This window comes from Pyrus communis, chromosome 13 (genome assembly GCF_963583255.1).
Source record: "Pyrus communis chromosome 13, drPyrComm1.1, whole genome shotgun sequence".
In the NCBI taxonomy this organism is placed as follows: domain Eukaryota; kingdom Viridiplantae; phylum Streptophyta; class Magnoliopsida; order Rosales; family Rosaceae; genus Pyrus; species Pyrus communis.
This window is the reverse complement of record NC_084815.1, coordinates 3,360,574-3,382,856: the sequence shown is the minus strand read 5'-3', so window position 1 is coordinate 3,382,856 and position 22,283 is coordinate 3,360,574. Positions and strand designations below refer to the sequence as shown.

General features: G+C 37.8%; 2 protein-coding genes across 3 annotated transcripts; one reads left to right on the top strand and one right to left on the bottom strand.

The window, feature by feature from the left end:
* The first annotated feature begins 7,343 nt into the window (after window positions 1–7,343).
* Window positions 7,344–14,181, top strand: LOC137713375 (ABC transporter G family member 22-like). Its single transcript, XM_068452663.1, has 11 exons — window positions 7,344–7,434; window positions 8,048–8,426; window positions 10,363–10,436; window positions 11,110–11,345; window positions 11,467–11,622; window positions 11,791–11,974; window positions 12,064–12,375; window positions 12,454–12,741; window positions 12,951–13,235; window positions 13,323–13,430; window positions 13,553–14,181. The coding sequence occupies exons 2-11, from the start codon at window positions 8,048–8,050 to the stop codon at window positions 13,772–13,774; spliced, it is 2,244 nt and encodes a 747-aa protein (XP_068308764.1). The 5' UTR covers window positions 7,344–7,434; the 3' UTR covers window positions 13,775–14,181.
* Window positions 14,182–16,590: 2,409 nt separating this feature from the next.
* Window positions 16,591–22,076, bottom strand: LOC137712681 (prolycopene isomerase, chloroplastic-like). 2 transcript variants are annotated; one of them, XM_068451810.1, is made up of 13 exons: window positions 21,206–22,076; window positions 20,117–20,323; window positions 19,907–20,006; window positions 19,480–19,562; window positions 19,293–19,349; window positions 19,070–19,222; window positions 18,884–18,962; window positions 18,623–18,771; window positions 18,378–18,512; window positions 18,147–18,260; window positions 17,644–17,754; window positions 17,440–17,548; window positions 16,591–17,025 (listed from the first exon to the last, which is right to left on the bottom strand). In XM_068451810.1, the coding sequence occupies exons 1-13, from the start codon at window positions 21,914–21,916 to the stop codon at window positions 16,952–16,954; spliced, it is 2,082 nt and encodes a 693-aa protein (XP_068307911.1). In that variant the 5' UTR covers window positions 21,917–22,076; the 3' UTR covers window positions 16,591–16,951. The 2 variants fall into 2 exon arrangements, with proteins under 2 accessions (XP_068307911.1, XP_068307912.1); XM_068451811.1 differs by having other exon boundaries at window positions 19,070–19,156.
* Between the last annotated feature and the right edge of the window lie 207 nt (window positions 22,077–22,283).

Genomic DNA, 22,283 nt, shown 5'->3' with positions numbered 1-22,283 from the left:
AGGACAAAGGCAGACGACGAACTTCTTCAGCAACGTCTCGGCAAGTAGCTCATCGACCAGCCACAAACTGAGCGTTAGGCAATGTACACTCTCGGCTAGGCTCTCGAGATAGCGTATACTCTCGTCTTAGCACGTGGAGGAGCATGCACTTTCGGCTAGGTCCACAGACGAGCATACATTCACGGTTAGGGCCACACTCCGATAATCAACATGAGCAACCTTCCAAGTGAAGTGTTCATTTGCGGCTAGGCCTGCAAGGAGTGTCATCCACCTCACATCGGAATAGGCAGCACCACAAATAGAGAGAAACAGTCACTCAATCCGGTTCAAGTTCAACCGGTAGCCTGCGAGAAATTCGCTCACCTATTAGGAACATATCACATGCAACGCAACCGTGACATAGATGAGCTGAACACATGGAAGAGCAGCCTAGACCAGCAGGTCACGATCGGGGGCAACCGAAAGTTCCGCTGCCATGCTAAAGGAAAATTCAAGAATAAGTTAAGAGGTTCCTGATCGAACGATTGCGCGATTTCTAGTTCAACGAAGTTACTAACGAGGCTCTCCAATGAGACATGACCAACAAAATTGGGTCACCTTTCATTAGCAGACGAGGCTATCCTACATAGATTTTCTGATACAAATATTACTTATGTTCCGACAAACGTACCAGCTCAGCCTAATGGTGCATTGAGGGCAGACGAGTACCAAAAAAACACACTAGCCCAACTACCAAGAACCGAAAACAAGGTTTGTTCTCAACACTCCAGGTAATTCAATACTAAAGCAGCACATTACCAGTAGCTAAGCATCACAGACCTAGTGGTCCAATTCTTCATGTTGCGCACAACTGAACCCAAGCCAGCCCTAGCTCTGTGCTCATAGTCGTGCCTACCTGCTCCACCACTCCCGGCAACCCTTGATCTGCCACCATGGCTCTTAACTATGCCGATCTTACACCAAGGCTCCCAGCTATACTAATCTTGCCATATGGCTTGAGTCGACTAAGCCCACGACACTTCAAACTTTAAAGCATCCAACGATGGAGCAGAAGACAAGGCTTTATTAGTAACCCTTGCTAGCGAATGCCTTAGTGGTGAAAAAGCTTGCAATCTATTCAGATTCTCAGCTGATCACCAACCAAGCTTCAGAAAGGCATAAGACAAAACATCTAACGATGGTGCAATACTTGAAGAAATATGGGAGCAATTCACCGCGCTTCCCACGTACACTTTTATGCGGGTTCCATAAACAGTTCAAAGTCTCGAGCAGATCATCGAACAAAACCTCACAGGCTGAAGATTATTTCAGTTGTCCAGCTCTACTCAGCTGTGCTCATTATAACGACTTCCATACTCTCTAGTGCGAGAGGGTAAACTAATTCCCTGATACCTATATGGGTTTGCTCTCCAGTGCGAGAGGATAAACTAATTACTCTCTAGTGTGAGAGGGTAAACCAATTCCCCAACACCCATATAGGTATGCTATTTAGTGCGAGAGGATAAACTAATTGATATTCAGTGCGAGGGTAAACCAATTCCCCGACACCCATATGGGTCTGCTCTCCAGTGACAAAAGATAAACTAATTGCTCTCGAGAAATAATAAACTAATTGCTCTCCAGTGCGAGAAGGTAAACCAATTTCCTGACACCCATATAGGTCTGCTCTCCAGTGTGAGAGGATAAACTAATTGATCTTTAGTGTGAAAAAGTAAACCAATTCCCCAACACCCATATGGGTAAACTATCCAGTTCAAGAGGGTAAACTAATTGTTTTTTAGTGCGAAAGGGTAAACTAATTCCTCAACACCCATCTGGGTGAGCTCTCCAATGCGAGAATGCTGCATAGCTCAAAAGATTGAATATTTGAAGACCAATTAAGCAGCAAATGGTTAGGGGGCATCAACCAATTTGCACTCAACAGTTCGCTCATCCGACACTTCATCTTCAGTAACTCCGATCTTGGCAGCTCTATCCTTAATTGCTTCATCTACGGCAGCTGAGAAATCAAACTCAAGTAGTTTCCTCGTTTTTGGTAAGCAGCCTAGACGTGGCAGCCCAAACTGTGGCCCATGCCATGCCACGCCACTTCCTCGGCCCATGCCAAGCTAGTCCTTGACTTCAGTTAAGCCGAGCAGCATAACTAATAGCCTCTGCCATGCCACCTCCTTGGCCCATGCCAAGCCGACTCCTGGCCTCTGCCAGCCGATGTGCTGCACCACCCTGACGGCTACCCCATGGCAGCACCACCCAAGAAGAAGACAAGGAGGATTAAGTATTTCTTACATCGATGCAGCGCAGAGAAGACAAAGAAATCAACAGAAGACAGTTCTTTGCATGGGCAAGCAAAAAAGAGTGCTAGGGAAGGGGGAACAAATATCCTATAGTTTTCTCTCGTTCTTGTAGGGATAAAAAATTTCCCTCTAAGTTGATTTAATCCTCTACTTAAGGTGTAACACCCCAGCCCCGAAATACGTTTTATTTCAAAAAATAAGCATATTGGTGATAGGCCCAAACTAAACTCTTGTTTAGTTAACATACCACTAATCCCAATTAAACCCTTTAATTTCATGAACCTTTACAATAAATTTATAACCAACAATTAATTATCAAAGCATACGGATAAAACTCAAGTTATTAACCCAAACTCTCTTCTTTTAGCACAATCGTTCAACAAAAGATTTACCTCGATTAATTAGCTACCACTTAACGTGTTTCTTTATTTATAATTATACTTCTGAGACCTAACTGCTATGGTTTACATATCAATACGATTGTGGTATATGTTGGACTAAATGAATATATTCGGGTTTGGTTTGCATTTTTGAAAACGTGAACTACGAATGACTTGATCCTTATTTAGGGTACGTAGGCAGTTTAACAAGATGTTAGATGCAGCCATAAAATAAGTGAGATTAAACACTTCGAAAATAAATAATTAGAATGAGATTTGATCTATAAAGGAAGGTGGTGACAAAGTGTGAAAAGAAATAGTGCATTTGATATAGAAATTGTGATTGTGGACCATGGATGGAAACAAGGCTTATAAATAAAGAAACACATTAAGTGGTAGCTAATTAATTGAGGTAAATCTTTTGTTGAACGATTGTGCTAAGAGAAGGGAGTTTGGGCTAATAACTTGAGTTTTATCCATATGCTTTGATAATTAATTGTTGGTTATAAATTTATTATGAGGGTTCCTGAAATTAAAGGGTTTAATTAGGATTAATGGTATGTTAACTAAACAAGAGTTTAGTTCGGGCCTATCACCAATATACTTATTTTCCGAAATAAAACATATTTCGGGGCCGGGGTGTTACATAAGATAGGCTTAAATAGGCTTTGGATGTGATTTATTTCCTTTCCTAGAAGAATCTAATTCCGAGTTCAAGTGAGAATCTGCATTAAAGTTAGAGATCTCTACACATGCTGCCATTTCCTGGGAGCAGCCCAGTAGGTGTGGAGGCATTTGTGAAGTAAAAAATAATCGAGAAAAATATGAAGGCGACATAAGGATTCTTGGGTGAAAAAGATGAAATTACCCTCGAGGCACACCGGAAGTAGATAATAACGGCTCAATCAAGGTCAAAGGTGATCAAAATAGGTATTTATTCAAAACCTATTTCATCAATCCTCATCAAATCCCAACCCCTCCCCCCCCCCCCACCAAAACAAGTTAACCCCTATTTATTCTTTTCAAATTATGATCAATTACCAAAATTAATTGATCAAGTTCCTAATTAATTGATTAATTTTCTAATTGATTGCAAGATATTATTTTGACATAATATCTTGCAATTACAGCCAAAAACCACCATAAGTGGCCGGACCCCTTTTCTCCAAATAGGGTCGGCCACACCCCTATATGTAGCCCCTCATTTCTCCAAAAATATATGTCCAATTCTCTTGCAAAATTCTCCAAATTTCTCTAAACACTTTCTCCCTCAAATTCTAACTTTGGCATCGGAGGTTCTTCGGCCAAACCCTTCCCATTTATCGTGGGCGCGTGAGGCTCTTGGCTTTGACCTTAGGTGTTAATTGTTTTGCAGGTGTATTTTCGTTTAAGAAGGAGAAGGCGAAAATTTGCATCCACAACGATCTTATTCTATTTCCTGGAACATCACGAACTAAATTCTAAGATGCTTAACATAATTGAACTATCTTATTCTACCTTTGCTTGCCTTCACTTGAGTCCCACCAAAACCATCTTCATGGATGTGCCTTCGTCTTTGTTGAAACCCTAAAAACAATACTAATTGAAGAAAGTTAAAGTTGCAGCATAAAATAAATTGACAATATGAGAATTAGTCCTACTTTTCATAAGTTTATAGAAGGTTTGTTCTTCAATCAATATGAAATTCATTCTTAACACACCCCCACGTGTAGCGAATTTTTAAGCCTAGCACGTGAACAATTCAAACGGGATGACGTGGAGCACGTGTGGTCATTAGGCTTGACACGTGAGACAACTTGCTTTGATACCATGAAGAAAATTGGGGTTTCATCATAAAACCAATTAGTACTATTTACGAAAAGTAGCCCAATTTCTTATAAGTGTAGCAAGATCATTTCTCCTATCAATGGGAGATTCATCATCAACAGTAATACATGTACACATAAACCCTAAAAACAATTACTAATTCTCAAACCATACGTTATATACCATTAGGTGTCTATATATAGTCTAATAAGTTTAAATTATGATTGGTAGCTTATTAAAATAGTTACTTGATGAACACTATATAATAAGTTGACACAAAAACATTCTAATTTGATTGATTTTTCCTGCTAAAATGGATAATCCATGATTAGAATAAAATGAAATTCATGCAGCTGGTTAATTATTAGGACAGTTAATCTTACGGTCCCAACTGCCACGAGGCAAGGGTTTGGTGGAGCAATCGAATTCGAGGGTGACCAACTATTTGGAACAAGCACCGCAGCAATGCCCTCCTCCCTTAATCCTTATCATCAGGAACCACCAAAACCGTCCTTTTGGGGGCTACTTTTTCTTCACACCTCCAGCTATTTCCTGCACACCCATCACCTCCTTCCTTAATCGTTGTCATCAGCAGCCACCAAAACTATCCTCTTGGGGGCTACTTTTTCTTCACAACTCCAGCTATTTCCTGCACACCCATCACCCAATGGTCCATCATAGAGGAAAAGGTCCGGATCATAGAGGTAAAGGATACTAGCCAGATCATTTTTCTAGAGATCTTTGAGATTCTATGATCATGACCGTTAATCGTACATCGTGCGATCAATTTTTGTTAAGTATTATTTATATTCAATTTTAAATTTTAAATTTTAAAATAATTTTTGATCGCACGATGTACAATGAACAGTCACGATCACAGAATTCTAGGATTCTCAAGACAACGATCCGTCATAGAAACCCTTGAAACCCTTGAAACCCTCCACCCTTAAATACTACGATACCCTTCGAACTCTATACGAAAATTATTGGGTATCATGTATCAAATTTTGTTTCTTTCCTTTTTTTCATTTATCAAGATATAAAGAAGCAACTAGGATAAGGAATTATCCCTACTCAGCTTGGCAAAATAATTTCGATGATGCTACCTACAGTTCTATTCAGATTGCTCTGATTAATACTTTCAGTGGGGAGAATATTGAAATTTGGCCAAAGACCACAACCACAGAGCAAATTCAATGATTTTGAATGACCAAGTTGCATTCGTGAAAATTCCAACATGTAAAGCACCAAAAGAGAACTTTTGTCATTCTGTCGATATTTTGTGTAAATTTGTGGCTTGTCCAATTCATATTCGTATTTTCTTTCGTTGATGTGGTGCACAATATATACTATATAAGTTTTTATCTTTAGACCATTGGCCTAATACAACCTATCCAACAAGCTAAAGATGCAATTGCCTAAACTTGTAATAACCCATTCATCCAATAAAAGATACTCGTAATAATCCATATGGTGGCGGAAAATGGAGAAAATGTCGAATTATACAATTTTCCCAAACACAAGACTATAAGACCAATGGTAATCTACGTAATTTATGAGCACTTTTTTTTAACCGTTAGATGTGACGAATTTATTCTATATTTAAGATATAAAAGGGTGACTACCACTAAATGTTAATATAAAGGTTGAGTTATATGCTTGCATTGCTCTATGGCAGCGATCCAATGGTCTGGAAAGAGTGTATAGTTTCCCTCTTTCTTTTGTTTTCTTGACACAGCATGAATTTCTCTCTGCAAGCTAATCGTATGCATGCCAAGGGATAAGATATAGCAATCTGTATTATTATTTCTTACTCCGTTTAGCTTTTCGTTCATATGTCTTTCTTTTTTCTTTTTTTTCTTTTGTCAAAAACTTTCGTATATGTCAAAAACAGTGTCTAAAAAAATTGAAAGTATCCTTTCAAAGTTGATTGGTCAAAAATTGTGGAAAGTCGGCCAATTACAATGGAAATTTTAAATCTGAACTTACAAGTTTAAGTTGTTTTACGTAAATAAGTGAAAAATTTTAAATTCGATTCTTGATGATATTTATGTAGATAATATAGCATATATTAAAAAAAAACTCAACATGTTATATTAGTGATTGAGCAATGTTATAAAAGTTTAAGGGAATAATTGACTAAAATTAAAGTTTAGAGAAGAAATTAGTAGCTCTTTACAAATTGGAAAAAGAAGGAAAATCAATGACTACCTCAACAATTTTTCAACAATGTACGAGCATATGTTCTAAAATTAATTATATTTGTATATATATTGAGAAGGAAAAACGTGAGCCGTTTGTGAGCAAAATACCAAAAAGAATTTGGTGCCCTTTTTAAAGGGTAACCTGAGACCAAACCAAGACCTCATGTTGCGCAGACATGCAGGCCCTCCAAACGAAGGAAACAAAATTCATGGTCTCTTTCTGCATTTGGGTTACTTGAGAAGGCGGCACATCTTCCATCCTAAAGAGGTTAAACATCATCAATGTCAGAAGTTTCCCATTTGATCACTCACAGTAATGTTAGCAATTGAACAAAATCTGCAGATTCAAATTCAATTCCACGAAAAAACAGCTCCACAAAATCGTCCTAACACGTGTACGACAATGATGCAGGGATGGACTCACTCAACAACTTCAGATTTTGATTGATTGATTGATTGATATTATTGGTCCATCCATTTATCATATCTCATAATATTTTATATGTTCGAGTCAAGTTAACATCAACACTATGGAATTACGTGTTTGATAAATAATAACCAAGGTCAGGGGTACTTTGGTAATTCCAATTCCCTCTCCGATTGCATTTTGCTCTATTTATAAGAAGGGGGTGGTGGCGAAGCTGGATCATGTTCTCATACCTCCAGACACCAAAGGGGATCTCTCCTTGTAGCTAGTAGTCTTCATCTACTCTCAGCTCATTCCTTTCCTGTCAAATAATTGAGAATAAGGTATGGAGCGATTAATTACCTACATTTGCATGTTTTTCGTTCGATGTTCATTTGGACTTACAAAATCTCAAATTGACAAAAAATAACGGTTAAATTACTACCATGTTAAGTATATTACGATGCAAAATGAACCCAATCATATATCTTTCGATCTAGTGTTTCATTGCATTTTGATTTTAAACTTACATAAGTAAACTATGATGCTGGCAAACTTATTTTCTTCTAAAGCTAGATATTTAATTTGTTTATATACATACTAAGGACATATATAGAAGATCAATTTATGATTAGGTTTCTGTATATGAACCATGCACCCCTACTTTTCCCTCTCCTCTCCATTTATCTAGTGAAGCCCCAGAAAGTTTTCTCTCTTTAAACTTCCAACAAGAGATCATAAATGCTCCTACCCTAAAGTGCCCATGAGGTAGATATATACCTACCTCATCAAAAAGTTTACAAAAAAGTGGTGCTTCTGGTTTCCAAATTATAAACCCGTGTAATTTTATCATCACATTCACTCATTGAGTAGAGGTACATCTCGTTTTTGGTCAATTATATATCACCTGCATACACAAGAAATTAACTAAATTTGTACTTATTGTTTTGGTGAAAGATGGAGAAACCAAATTCATCTGGGTTGGCAAGGACCAAGTCCGAACAATTGGTGGAAACTATAGCATCGGCGTTCAAGTCACCTCCGTCAGGCGATGCCACTTCAACGGTTGAAGGCGGATCAACCCTATCGAGGAAGTCAAGCCGGCGCATGATGGGGGCGTCACCGGGGCGTGGTAGTGGCAGTGCTGGAAAAAACACACACATTAGGAAGTCTAGGAGCGCCCAAATGAAGCTGGACCTCGAAGAGATCGGCAGCGGCGCTGCCTTGAGCCGCGCCTCTAGCGCCAGCTTAGGGTTTTCATTCTCCTTCACCGGCTTCACTGTGCCCGCTGAGGATATCGCCGACTCAAAGCCTTTCAGCGACGATGATGATTTACGTAAATACTTAACACTACAGTAAATTTTTACGTAAATACTTAACACTACAGTAAATTTCATGCAAGTGCTTAGTAATTTTCACACACAATAAAAAATAAAAAATAAAAAATAAAAAAAGGTCTCAACAATCAATTAATATAGTCCATGCTCTTCACCCACATGCATATATCGATTAAAAATACTATAAGTTGAGGAAAATTTACAAATTAGTTATTTACTTTTGATCTGTGTGCGGTGTGCATATGTATTATGTATTCACATGTTTTTGCATTTAATATTTTTTTGGCCATGTTTGTTATTTTTATTTTGTAAATTTATGGTGCATGTTACTCTCCACTCTCCTAACCTTTACATGTGACTCCACTCAATAAAAAATTTAATTCAATATTAATTTCCGGGTTTTATATATAATGTTTTCGATTTGAATAAAGTATAATATAAGTTGAATATAGATGTATAAATAATGTTATTATAAACAATTCAAACGATTATTCTGAAATCTTTTGTGTAAACATAAGTAAGGAATTTCACTTAATAGAATATAGGACAAGTTTTTTTAATTACCATTTACAACTTCCGATAAATACAATATCTGTTTTGATATTTGGGTCATTTTACAAAGTGTTAAGCTAGCTAAATGAAGAGGATGGTGTCTGAGATTGATTGGTGAGTCCTAGCTAACTAGGATAGAGAAACTATCTAAAAGTAACTCTAATGATACATAACATTGAGTGATATAAAAATATACGACACAAATCATACATCACTTTGTTACCCTTAATTATTTTCATGTCTAAAGTTACATTTTTTTCTTCTTCTTAAAATCATACATCAGTTAGTCTAGCAGTTGAATCATCTGTTAAATGATGATGTGGTGCATGACTAGACATTGACTGTGTAGAAATGTGACCTTGTGGGCCCCATGTGGACATATAAAACAATTGAAAAAATTAGAACTTTTTTTTTTAACAAAGTGAGAATTACCAAAAAATTGAAGAAGAATACATTAATTCAATTTAACATTTTACATGAAACTGTTTTCCTTTAGAATTACTTAAAATTAAGTATTAAGTCTTGTTTTGTTCAAAACAAAAAGTATTAAGTCTTGTATTGTTTGTGTAACTATGTTTTCCAATTTTTCCTTATTTTACTTCTCTTTGAAACGTTAGGATTGGATTGAATTGAGAATCGAATTCATGTTTTTTACTAGAACAAAAACTAGTCATATGTGGGTCCCAAATATTGGTGCAATGAGACTAATCTTATACCTAAATAAGACTTTTGGTCTAAAGAAGATGCTGAACACTAAAATATTAAATTTAACATTAAGTTATAGTTTAATAGAAAATGTACTTATATATTATTGTTAAAAATATAAAAACAAGGATAAGATAGATATATTTTTTTAACTCATTATTATTAATGAAAAGGGAAAGGGTTCGAAAAAGTTGAGTGCAAACCGAACTAGATTATGAAGGCCTTCAAACTCTGCATAACAATTTTTCTAGCTGTAATTTGTGCCTCTTTCCAAACACAGGTTCATCATCTAAGGAAGAAATGATTATTACATTCATAAAATCAAGCATTATAAAATGTTGCTGCTACTCAAAAAAGAGTAATGTTAGGGAGAATAAATTTTTAGACAAAATTTTGTAAACCAAATGATATATAAGTTGATGATTGAATTATTACTTATGCGTTGAGAAACATGATCATTCATTTTGTTAACATATCATTTAGTTTGCAAATTTTGTCAATAAATTTAGTCTCCCTAACATTAACCCTCATAAAATCATCTAAACAATGTTTATTGCTTGTGGCACAAGTAAGCACTGTTTTTTACACTTTAGTATTCAGCTGCTACCAGTCAAATAATGCTAATTAATAACCAAAAAAAATAAAAATAAAACCCCTATTATTCGATGTATATTGCAGGAGAAGACCTTGAAGCTGGCATCATCAGGAAGCCAAAATTCCAAACAGAACCCACACTGCCATTATATCTAAAGGTTTTTCTTCCTTTCAAGTATTTACGTACACAAGTTACAAGCTTACGAGTTGCTATGTTTTCCATGTATGCTTTTCTTCTCCCTTTTTCTCGCAAAACCCTTGCAATATTTGCAAAGTGCATCTGCCGGTGTACGATTCAAAAACCTGTTCGTGTTCAACCTTAGCGTCGACGAGAAATTGATGTGATACTTACTGTATTTGGGCAGGCAAGGATGGAGATTGATCATCTAGCTAAACACATCAAAGGGCGGTCCATAGAACATGGCTAGCATTATATTAGTATGGTCAGGTTCAGTCTTGTACAGAAATTCATTCTATATGATGACTTGTTTGTACAAGACTTGCCCCTTGTTTCCAACCCAAAAAAGGTGCTACATATTCATCATATAACTAAATCACATAATCTACCTTTATCTAGGGTTCTAGAACTAAGGCGAATCACGGGTTTTACACCCTTCAAAAACTAGTTTAGAAATCGTCAATGATTAGGGTTTAGGGACACCAAAAGCATCAAAGGAAAGAAGGGTATGGACAGTCTGTTTGTTGGCGTTCTGGAAAAGTAATTAATTCCTTATCTTTCGGCTTTGTAATAAATTCAAATCATTAATATAAGTAACTAGTTAGGAATCCTAGTAATGAAGGCTAAATCTTGCTGTTGTTTATTTATCTCAGTTCACAGATGTGACATACAAGGTCATTTTCAAAGGAATGAGGACAGCTGAAGAGAAGGATATCTTGAATGGGATTACTGGTTCGGTTAACCCCGGTGAAGTTTTGGCCCTGATGGGACCATCAGGAAGTGGAAAAACCACACTCCTTAATCTTCTTGGGGGCAGGGGAAGCCAAACCAATGTCGGCGGTTCAATTACCTACAACGATCAGACATATTCCAAGCACCTAAAGAGCAAGTATGAATCGGGAACCACAATTTTTCACCTTGATAATACAGAGTAAAATGTATAGGAGAAACAGAAACTATGTGGATAGGTGTTATAATGATCATGCATAATGACATGAAACATATGGCAGGATAGGGTTCGTGACTCAGGACGACGTTCTATTTCCTCACCTTACAGTGAAAGAGACATTGACATATGCAGCCCTCCTACGACTGCCAAAGAAATTGATGAAAGACCAGAAGGAAAAACGAGCGATAGAAGTCATCTATGAGCTAGGCTTAGAGAGGTAAGTTCTCCTTCTACCGGTTTCTGTTGGATTTTGGGATTCCTTTGGGTATTGTCATCAATGGAATACCTGAATGATAGATATAGATATGACGAAGACTATTTTAGGAACTACCGATTTTGTTACTAGATTAAAAATCCAACCTGCAAAAATTCTTGATATGCACAGGTGTCAAGACACTATGATCGGTGGCTCCTTTGTCCGTGGGGTATCAGGTGGAGAGAGGAAGAGAGTTTGCATTGGCAATGAGATCCTAATCAACCCTTCTCTTCTGTTTCTGGATGAACCAACTTCCGGCTTGGATTCTACAACTGCATTGCGAATCGTTCAGATGTTACAAGACATAGCAGAGGTATGCAATTAAAATAGACATTCACAGACGCCAATGGTGTACTAGTAATATGAACACAAAGAAAAAAGTGAACTTTATTTTTATTGCAGGCTGGCAAGACTGTGGTGACAACAATCCACCAGCCATCAAGTCGACTCTTCCACAAATTTGACAAGTTGATCCTTCTCGGGAAGGGAAGTTTGCTCTACTTTGGAAAAGCATCAGAAGTAATGGTGTATTTCTCATCCATAGGATGTTCTCCACTTATTTCCATGAACCCGGCAGAGTTCTTGCTAGACCTTGCAAATGGAAATTTAAACGATGTTTCTGTACCATCCGAATTAGAGGATAAAGTGCAAATGGGAAATTCAGAAGCAGCTGATACAAGAAATGGAAAGCCATCTCCAGCAGTTGTGCAAGAGGTAAATCTTACGAGACGAGTGATTTTTGTTAACAAGAGATGGAAAGTATATTTATGTGGTGTTCCTATTTGGAAGCAGTATCTTGTGGAGTGCTACGAGACACGAGTTGCAGACAAGGAGAAGAAGAAGATTATGGTTCCCCTTCCCCTCGATGATGAACTGAAGTTGAAGATTTCGTTTTCGAAACGAGAATGGGGAGCAAGCTGGTGGGAGCAATTTTCTATCTTATTCTGTAGAGGAATTAAAGAAAGAAGGCACGACTACTTCAGCTGGTTGAGAATCACTCAAGTTATCTCCACCGCAATAATTTTGGGCTTGCTCTGGTGGCAGTCAGATGCCAACGATCCCAAAGGCCGGGAGGATCAGGTAAATTCTTCTCTTGTCAAATCAATAAAAGTTAACTGACCCGTTCAATAAGTAATGTTTTGATTGACCGTCGCACTGAAAACTCTCTCCCTTGATACTCAAACCATCCTCAATTTACATCAAAAGAAAACCACCGCTTAACAGAAAGAAGGCCACTTCATGGAGTATACAATCAGTTCTAAACGTACAAACTTAACCCTAAATTGCAGGCAGGGCTTCTTTTCTTCATGTCGGTCTTCTGGGGATTTTTACCCGTCTTCACAGCAATCTTCACATTTCCTCAAGAAAGAGCAATGCTGATGAAGGAACGATCGGCTGACATGTACAGATTAAGTGCATATTTTGTTTCTAGGACCACAAGTGACCTCCCACTTGATCTAATGCTACCAGTTCTGTTCCTCGTCGTTGTATATTTCATGGCTGGCTTAAGGTCGAGTGCTGAAACCTTCTTCCTAAGCATGCTTACAGTTTTCCTCTGCATTGTGGCTGCGCAGGTATGCCTATTTTCAGCTACTAGTTGAGAATATTCTATGAATATTTGCACTACCATACGTAACTAATTACAAATGGATTTGAAATAGGGACTCGGACTTGCTATAGGAGCTACGTTGATGGACCTAAAGAAAGCCACAACTCTTGCTTCAGTAATTGTGATGACATTCATGCTTGCTGGAGGTTTCTTTGTGAAAGTAAGCACACAATCCTCTATTAAAAGCCTATATTTTGTCAACAAATGCTTCAGTGAAAATTACAATTCATAAGATGGAAATTATTAAGAGTCTAACTCAACATGTTATTCACAATGTCGTAGAAAGTTCCGGTGTTCATATCTTGGATTCGCTATTTGTCTTTCGACTACCACACATACAGGCTTCTTCTTAAGGTGCAGTACGAACACATCACACCGACCATTCACGGGTTAAGCACAGACTGCGGCTTAACAGAAGTTGTTGCCCTTATAGCCATGGTGTTTGGATACCGGTTCTTGGCATACCTTTCTTTGCGGAGAATGAAGCTTCAAGGCGGGGCATAGAACTCAAGGAAGCCTACATCTTTTAAAAGCTATTGTCTAAAGCATGAGTTTCGATATTAACTGAGGAAAACTAGTGAGGTTCCACTGATCTGCAACGTATGCCTTCTCTGTTCTAAGAAGTTTGTTAAATTTATCTCATGCAGAATGTGAAAAATCAGATAGATTGGTTAGCTGGCTAATAGCCAAAACACCATATCGAGAGAGAGACTTTGGAGTTGTTTTTTTGGAATATGTAAACTCTAGGTAACAGTGGAATTCATATCAGAAACTGTACTTTGTATGTCAATTGTAATCGACGAAAACTCAGTATGATTTTACTTGACTCATGAATGAACTTTATTGAACTACCGGAAATGTTTTGCGTTCAAAATGCTAAAGCTTTGTTTCTGCGAAACGATTAATTAAGTAGGTAACCAAGAACTTCAAACTAAATTAAATTACCTCAAGCTGTCACCCCATGTTAAACAAAATTAACCAAAGGTATTCCTCTGGTAGCATTTGATAATATGGTTTTGGCAAAGAACCCGTCTAAAAGCTTTTTCCAATGGTCCGACCTGCATGAACTCCAAAATAACATAAACAAAATCATCTTTCGACAAATATAAATACTATTTATATTTGCGTCACGGGATGATCCCCGCGTGGTAGAGTGAGGACTGGAAAGTTTGTGTAAAGCATATAGTTTGGAGTTGTCTTTTTAGGCATTCAGCGTCCTCTCCGCCGGCCTGCTTAGCGAGGGAGCCATCTTCCTTGGGGTCAGTGAGGACTGAGGAGGACAGGACAAGAGCTTCCACTCAAAGAGGAAACCCCAGCGGAAAGGTCAACTAAGAACCGGCACCTCTGCCCTGAAAAACTATGATGTTAGTAACATTGTCCCTGTAAACAAAGAATAGATACATTTCGCTAAGGACTCTGCAATTCCACCAACACCACCAACAGGGTGGTTAGTCCAACCAGAATGCTTGTCACACGTTACCTGTCGAAAACATAAATGAGGAAACGAGAGGAAAAGCGCAAGATATGACCCAAAAAAATAGATAACCCATCGCGTAAGCTTTGAAATCACAGACAACAGGTTAGTGTTAGGAAACAGAAGTGCAATAAACCTCGCGACGAACGAACCCAAGCACAAGAAGAATAACAATCATCTAAAAATATCGTTTTATTTTTGATCTTTTCAAGTAACTGCATCAGATTCTATTTAGGACTGATATCTCAAAACTTTGAAGGTTTCAATATTGTCAACTGTATCAATGACACCAGTGTTGCAATCAATTGTTCTACCTCCCCACGGTGTTGCAATCAAAACTTGGACTCCAAGCTTCCTCTATTCCTCCCCCGTCATCCACAATCCCAGAAGCGGTTGGAGCAAACACCTCAATACCTCATGGGTTTCAGCAAGTAATTGCTCTGTGAAACTTGGACTCCAAGCTTCCTCTTGTACTGCTCCGTCGGCGACAATCCCAGAAGCAGCAGGCGAAGGTACTTCTAGGGTTTCGGCCTCTGACATACTTGGAATCCAAGGTGGCTCGCCTACTGCTCCATGATAATATCATGAGTAGTGATCACATTCACATGTTGTGAATACGACCCTAATTTCTATGATCCCACTCCATCCTCTTTCTTGACCTTTTTCTTTTTGTTTGTGCAGCGCTTGCGCTGCTTCTCCGAATTCGAAGTCGACTCAGAAATGTGACAACCGGTCAACTCAGAAATGAGTCTTATGATCGTCAATAATTTTAGTAAAGGGTAAGTAGGTCAAACAACTGGAAGATTGAAATTACATGATTTTAAAATATTTAAGTGCATTTGTTCAACAACAGCAAGTGGTCAAGTGGTGAAGGCACGGATTGCGGTTCTCTAATAAAACAAAGAAAATGCAGGAGGTTCTAGGCTAAATGATTCGAGCTGGTGAGTCTACTTGATTGTGGCCACGAATAGGGTGAAATTCTTCATAGCCTTTCCAGGTCCGGAAAGAATAGATAACCGTAACTTACCACCAATTGTCTCCTTTCTTTTTTCTTTTTTCTTTTTTTAATTTTATTTTAAGTGCATGTGTTTGAAAAAAAAAAAAAAATTAGTGCAATATGTGAGAAACTTGAAACTTACTGCTCATTTTGAAAACCACTGTGAATCTAGATGGAGTAAATTGTAATTAGCGCAATTTTTTTTTATTTACTTTTTTTTTTTTCGAATTGTGGGGATGCAACACGAGGACTTCCCAGAATGTCATCCATCCTAGTATTACTCTTACCTAAACTCGTTTAACTTCGGAATTCTGATGAGATCTAATGCATGTGAGTTATAGTGTTAATGAGTTAAATTGTTAAATGTTAGGAAGCTTTCCCCAAAACCCTTAAAATTAAGCTAACAATGGAGATTCTAAAGAAAAAAAATATATAAATCAATCCACCTTCTGCCAACAAATTTTGCAATGTTGAGATAAAGTATCCCAAGAAAAATGGGAGTTCTTTTTATTTTTATTTTTTTCTTAAAAAGGGAACAACGGGTGGCAAACCATGGTTATCCATCTTTTCGGGGGTCGAAAAGACTTTCATCCGAAAAAAAAATTCATAAGCTCTTTCCCAACTAATGTGATCAAGTCTTCAAGGAAACCTAGATCAATTAACAGAGGATCGTACATGCATTTTTACTTGTCACACAACTCTCAATTTTTGACCGTTGGATTAAATGAATCGAAAAATATCATGGGCCAAAAATTAACAAGGGTGTGTGAGAAGTAAAAATGGGTGTGTGAATAAAACTATTCTTAAATGAATGAGTTTCAAGTTAACTAATCTGGAACTTGCACTCTCTGTTCTAAGAAGTCGTAAAATTTATCAGCTAACAGACTTGGCAGGAAAGGATTATACTTCATACAGCACGGAGAGCACTGTACAGTTTCTCTATAGCTCATGTATAAACTATATGACAGATACCGCATACATACGCGTCTACCTGCTACACAAGAATGCTACTTACAAGCAAGATATATACCCGCCATTCCAGCCAAATGGCCACAATGGTCTTATATTATCCCATCGAAAATCGCTGCTAAATAGTATGGATGATATATATCCCAACTGCTGTTAGAGCTACCGTGGTATGTGATAAAGAAGATAATGCATCTGCAGCCAAACTGACAAGCTGCATTACATATTGTCCTGTATGAAGTCCTCACGCTAATGTCCTTAACCATCCAAGTAGTCGAAGGAGCGCAGCATCCAATACTGGGGACTTCTTCTCAAGCCCTGCCAAAGAAAAAAAAAATTGAGAAAATGAAATAAATAAACCAACATAAAAGCTCTAAACAGTTCTACACATCAAATCAGCTATGGATCGCTGCATTTGAACTCCCTCTGTTCGCTCCTTAATAAACCCGATACTTTTTTTGTTAATGAAAATATACGGTTAACCTTACCAATTCTTTAATTCCACATCTTTTTACTCTAATTTCCTATGCTGTAAAAAGCAAAGACTGCCCATCAAGACCAAACTTGGCAGGCTTTTTCTAGGGACGAGGAGAAGGTAGGAGGTGCCCATGATCTTTTGGTTCAGAAAGAGGAGCTGCCAGTGGCGCCTTTGTTCCATTAAACTTCTTTTCAAGAGTAAAATCAGATTACAAAAGCAACCCCAAAAGGGATTAAAAAACACTGAGAAAATACCAATATCAGCAGCTACTCGATGAGCACACATTACTCCTGAGAAGGATACGGCTATAACTCCTTGTCCCGGAAAGCAGCTATCACCAACACAGTAAAGACCATCTATGGCCTGCATTTTCATCATCGCACAGCACATCTTGTTTAGTATGCTTAAAATCAATGACTACCATTAAAACATCCATTTGATATTGCAACTGAACTTACGGTTGTATTGAACGGCATTCCCAATAATCCCTTAGGAGTATTACGCGGTATTGGTCCGTAAGTACCCTTGTCACGAGCCAGGTATCGCCTGTGTGTCTTTGGTGTTCCCACCTGCCAATATTGGAGAAGCTTTCAATGATCATATCAAATTGTGTAAACTAAAAGTTGTGGAATTCTAAGAATCCTAAGCATAACAAAGTATTCACCCACAGAAGGGAATATTTTGTGGAATCAGCTTAGTTAAGCTCATAGAAAGCAGGGAGCCTAAAAATTCAAATGCCCCTTAGGAGGAACATTTGTTAAGTTGAAGAGAATAAACACGTATTTAATAAATATAAGTTCTAGGGAGAGAAGTGCTAAGCCCTCAAACATTTTTTCTAATTTCCTCCCATCTTCTGCTCTGTCTCTCTCTTTTCCATGTCACAAGGCTCACAACCTTAACACTATTTCAGATATCTCAACTGCGTGAGTATAGATTAGAAGTGAATAGGGTACAATATTACCTCCTTAAAAGCAATGGACGATTTGAGCCCTGGAAATAGTTTATTCTCTAATCTGTGTATGATTTCATCTGCTACAAGCTCCTTCTTTGCCTCATAGTCCTTTCGAGACAGTCCCTATAAAGAAATCTCCACCTCATTAGTTACTCAAGTTACAATTACAATGTACAAGGAGGGGCTGGCTACAGAAAGAGTGGAGAAGGAATCAATGTAACTTTGACAACAAATGGTTACCTCCCAGTCCTCTATTGAAGAGGTTGTAAATATGTGAAGAATATGGCGTCCTTCTGGGGCCAACGATGAATCAAGAACAGTTGGAATGCTTAAAAATATACTTCCATAAGGCTCTTCTAACCTCGTCCAATCATCCTGAAAAACATGCAAGACAATGAAGAAAAGATGAGCAAAAACATTCCTAGTTCAAAGCCCGAAAACGTTTCCTAGCAAATGATGGTACCGAAAAGGAAAAATAAAAGTACCTCAAGCACAAAATGGTGGCAATCTGTTTCTGGTGGCAAAACCTCAGCTTTCACCCCCATGTGAATGGAAAGAAAAGATGGGGCCTTAACATAAACTTTCTGAAAATCTTCCTCTTGTTTCGGGACCTGGTCTGCTTTTATCAGTTTTCCTAAAATAAAGTTGAAGGTGATTAGACTTCCTTTAAACAAGCTACATATAACAGTGCAACATTCGGCAAGAAACAACGATCATCTAATAAATTAACTGCTGGTCGCACTAACCAAAGGTATTCCATCTTGTAGCATTTGATATTATGGTTTTTGCAAAGAATTCCCTCCCGTCTGAAAGCCTTACTCCAACCTACATGCACACTGAAATAACATAAACAAAATTATCTTTGACAAGTATAAATGAAGCAAAGAATAGATATCTTTGCATAACTAATCCAAGACTAAATTTGAACTCACCGCTCTGCCCTGATCAACTATGATGTTAGTAACATTGGCCTTGTAAAGTATCTCACTGCCCTGGTCTACCAGACCTTTTGCTAAGGACTTTGCAATTCCACCAACACCACCAACAGGGTAGTTAATCCCACCATAATGCCTATCACACATAACCTGTCGAAACCATAAATGACAAGAGGAAAATACACAAGGTAGTACCCAAAGAGCAACTTGAAAATCTTACCATGCTTGCATTGATCATTGGTGTTTGCAAAGCCTTGACTGTACTCACAATAAAACACTGGATACAAATGTAAAATTTTTTATGAGATGGAGTGGAAGGAAGACCATTCGTAGACCACCAAAGATGAATAAATTTACAAATGATATAAAATCGTAAATACGAATTTCAATAGGATCGAAAAACCCACCTCCGCATCTATGAAAGACAACAGCTGGGGGTCCTGAATGTATTTGCGAGCTATATCCCCAGCATTTTGAGGCAAATAGTAGGCTGCAATAGTTAGCCCATCACGTAAGCATTTGAAAACACAGATAACAAACCGAAGTCCTAGACTAAAAGTATAAATTTCTTTTTCTGTTCAAGTAACTGCATCAATAGATCTCATTAAATAACTGCAAGCATCGATCAATTAGGGATTCAAAATTTTCCCGTTTTCAACTACTTTAACCAATAATTTAATCCTATGGACATAATAACTATAACGTTGCCCCGAAAAATATCCAAGGTAAAGCTGGAAAGACAAACCAAGGGCTAAATTATATCTTGCACAATGACTCGAATTTAGGTTTGAAAATTCATTGCAGTGAAAAAAATATACAAAAAAAAATGCTTACCAAGTGTCAAGCATTCAACAGGCTTTTGAAAGAACTGTCCAAAAAGGTAGATTGGCTCCTCAAGTGACTTCAGTTCCAATGAGTTCAAGGCATTGAAAATCTATACATATGTACACAATGTATTAGTGTCAGTTCGGAATTACAAGTAAAAATATCTCAAAGGAACTCCCAGTCAACTTGAAAAGTAAATGAAAAAAGAAAAGAACAGACCTGCCAACATACACCATAGAATTTGAGAATCCCTTGCTTTTCATGGGGAAATTTATTAGTAAGTTCTGAAACAAATTCACTGTATTCTCTGTGCACTACGACAGAAAGATTATCAGGTAGATGGTAATGGACGGTAGTCGGATCAGGTATCACCGGCATCTCACAACCTACAGCTGCCAGTGCTTGGGTTATCAAATTTAGATTGCCCTGCCATATTACAAATTCAGGGATAATAGTTCATGAGAAAATATCAAAACTGAGAAAATGCAGGCCTCACTGAACCATGACAGATGCAGGACAAATAAAAGTTCTTCAACCAATACAAAATGCCAGCAAGATGGAGTTCATGCTTAGAAAATCAGAACCGCATGCCATTACCAAAAGAAATAAAATGTAAAGTTATACCAAAATATACAACATACACGACAGTTAATTATCTTTTACATATTTGCAGACCACCTTGCTGTAAATTTAAACACTTTCAGTTAATGACTACTTTCCGATTCAGACATGTGTCTGCCCTTGGACAAATCCCTCCTTTTTTCCCCGGAGTCCTTAAGCTCTATATGTCACTTGTTAACTAACTGTAGCATGTCATGGGAAATACTGTAATGAATGTCTGCTGTTACATTCCCATGCGTACAAGTTTCTACAAGGACACAACGCTCTTCATGGTAGTAACTCCCAACCTCCAATAAGTTTCCACGAGTTCTTTTGATTAAGAAAAGAAATTCTTCAAATTTCTGCACAATTATTTCCGTCACAGATATCGAGCTACTTTCACAGATAGTCAAAATCATAGCGCAAAGTAACTTTTCAATCAGTCAAGAAAGAGCCACTGATAACAATGTGTAATATACACTGAATTATTCGAAAGAGAGGACTAATCCTTTCTACTTTTAGTAATGTTTTTTTCCTTTCAGTAGGATAATAATTTTTTTTACTTGTTTTACATGATTTATGACGGACAAGATTTTTGATATATGGAATAATCAAGTCATATTCGACCATTTTCAACTCAACTCATATAGCTATCAAGTAAACCGCAATGTATGCAACGAAAAATCAAAACTTTACACGAAAGCTGACCTTATCGCTGAACCCGAACATCACAGAAGATCCAACATCAAAAGTATAACCATCCCTCTCATAATACCCAGAGCTCCCACCAGGGATCACATACTTCTCCAAAACCAAAACCTTTGCACCCTTCACAGCCAATTGTGTTGCTGCAACCAACCCTCCAATTCCTGACCCTATAACAATGGCATCATAATTTTTCTTAGCGCCACCTTCCTCCCTTTCCACCTCTTTCTCCACACCCAATGTCGAACTAGACCTCACAACGAAACTAAAATTCCTCGAATTCGCCTCCTCCAACTCCAATTCCACTCTCCCATGCATGTGCCTACTAAAATCTGAACCCCACAAATGACTCCCTTGAAACAATTTGCTTTTGCAAAACCCTAAATCCAATCCACTGAGCTTGCAATCATTAGTAAGTGAGCTTCTACCATGCCCAAAGGAGAGAACTTTGAGTTTTCGGCTTCTGGGTCCGACTCTACTACCCAACTGCAAATTACATCCATGGCCAAAAGCTTGAGAGCTCTGAGACCCCAATTGGAATCCGCAGAGGCTGACGCCATTTCCCTGAGAGCCATGCTGCTGAAAACTGTGATTTTGAACTCTGGGTTTTGAAGAACTCAACTGGGTGATGCAGTGGCGACTGGGAAACTGATAAATCTCCATGGAAGGAGAGAATCCAAGCTCAGGTATGGAAAGTGAATGGGAAAAGCGCATTTTTTGTATTTGGTAGGGAAAGCTGTGGTGGGAGAGGTGGTGATATATGGAGCTTGTTTTGCTGGGTTTTGTAGGTTGAATTCAATTGGAATTGGGTTGTGATTCCACTTCAGGATTCCTGGAGAAGATGAGACAAAGGATTTTCACTCTTGGTGAATGGGACAAACCGACAAAGTGGGTGGTTTGTTCATTTTGCGCTTTGTTGGCACATGGCCGGTACCAAGTTTAGAATTTGGTGAGTGACCTGTTTAAATATTTATTTTTAGGAAATACAATTATTTATTTATTTTTTTAATTTTTAATACAACAATCCTGCAGCATAATTGGGATAAATCATATAACGAACGAATCGTAAAGAGGTATCGAA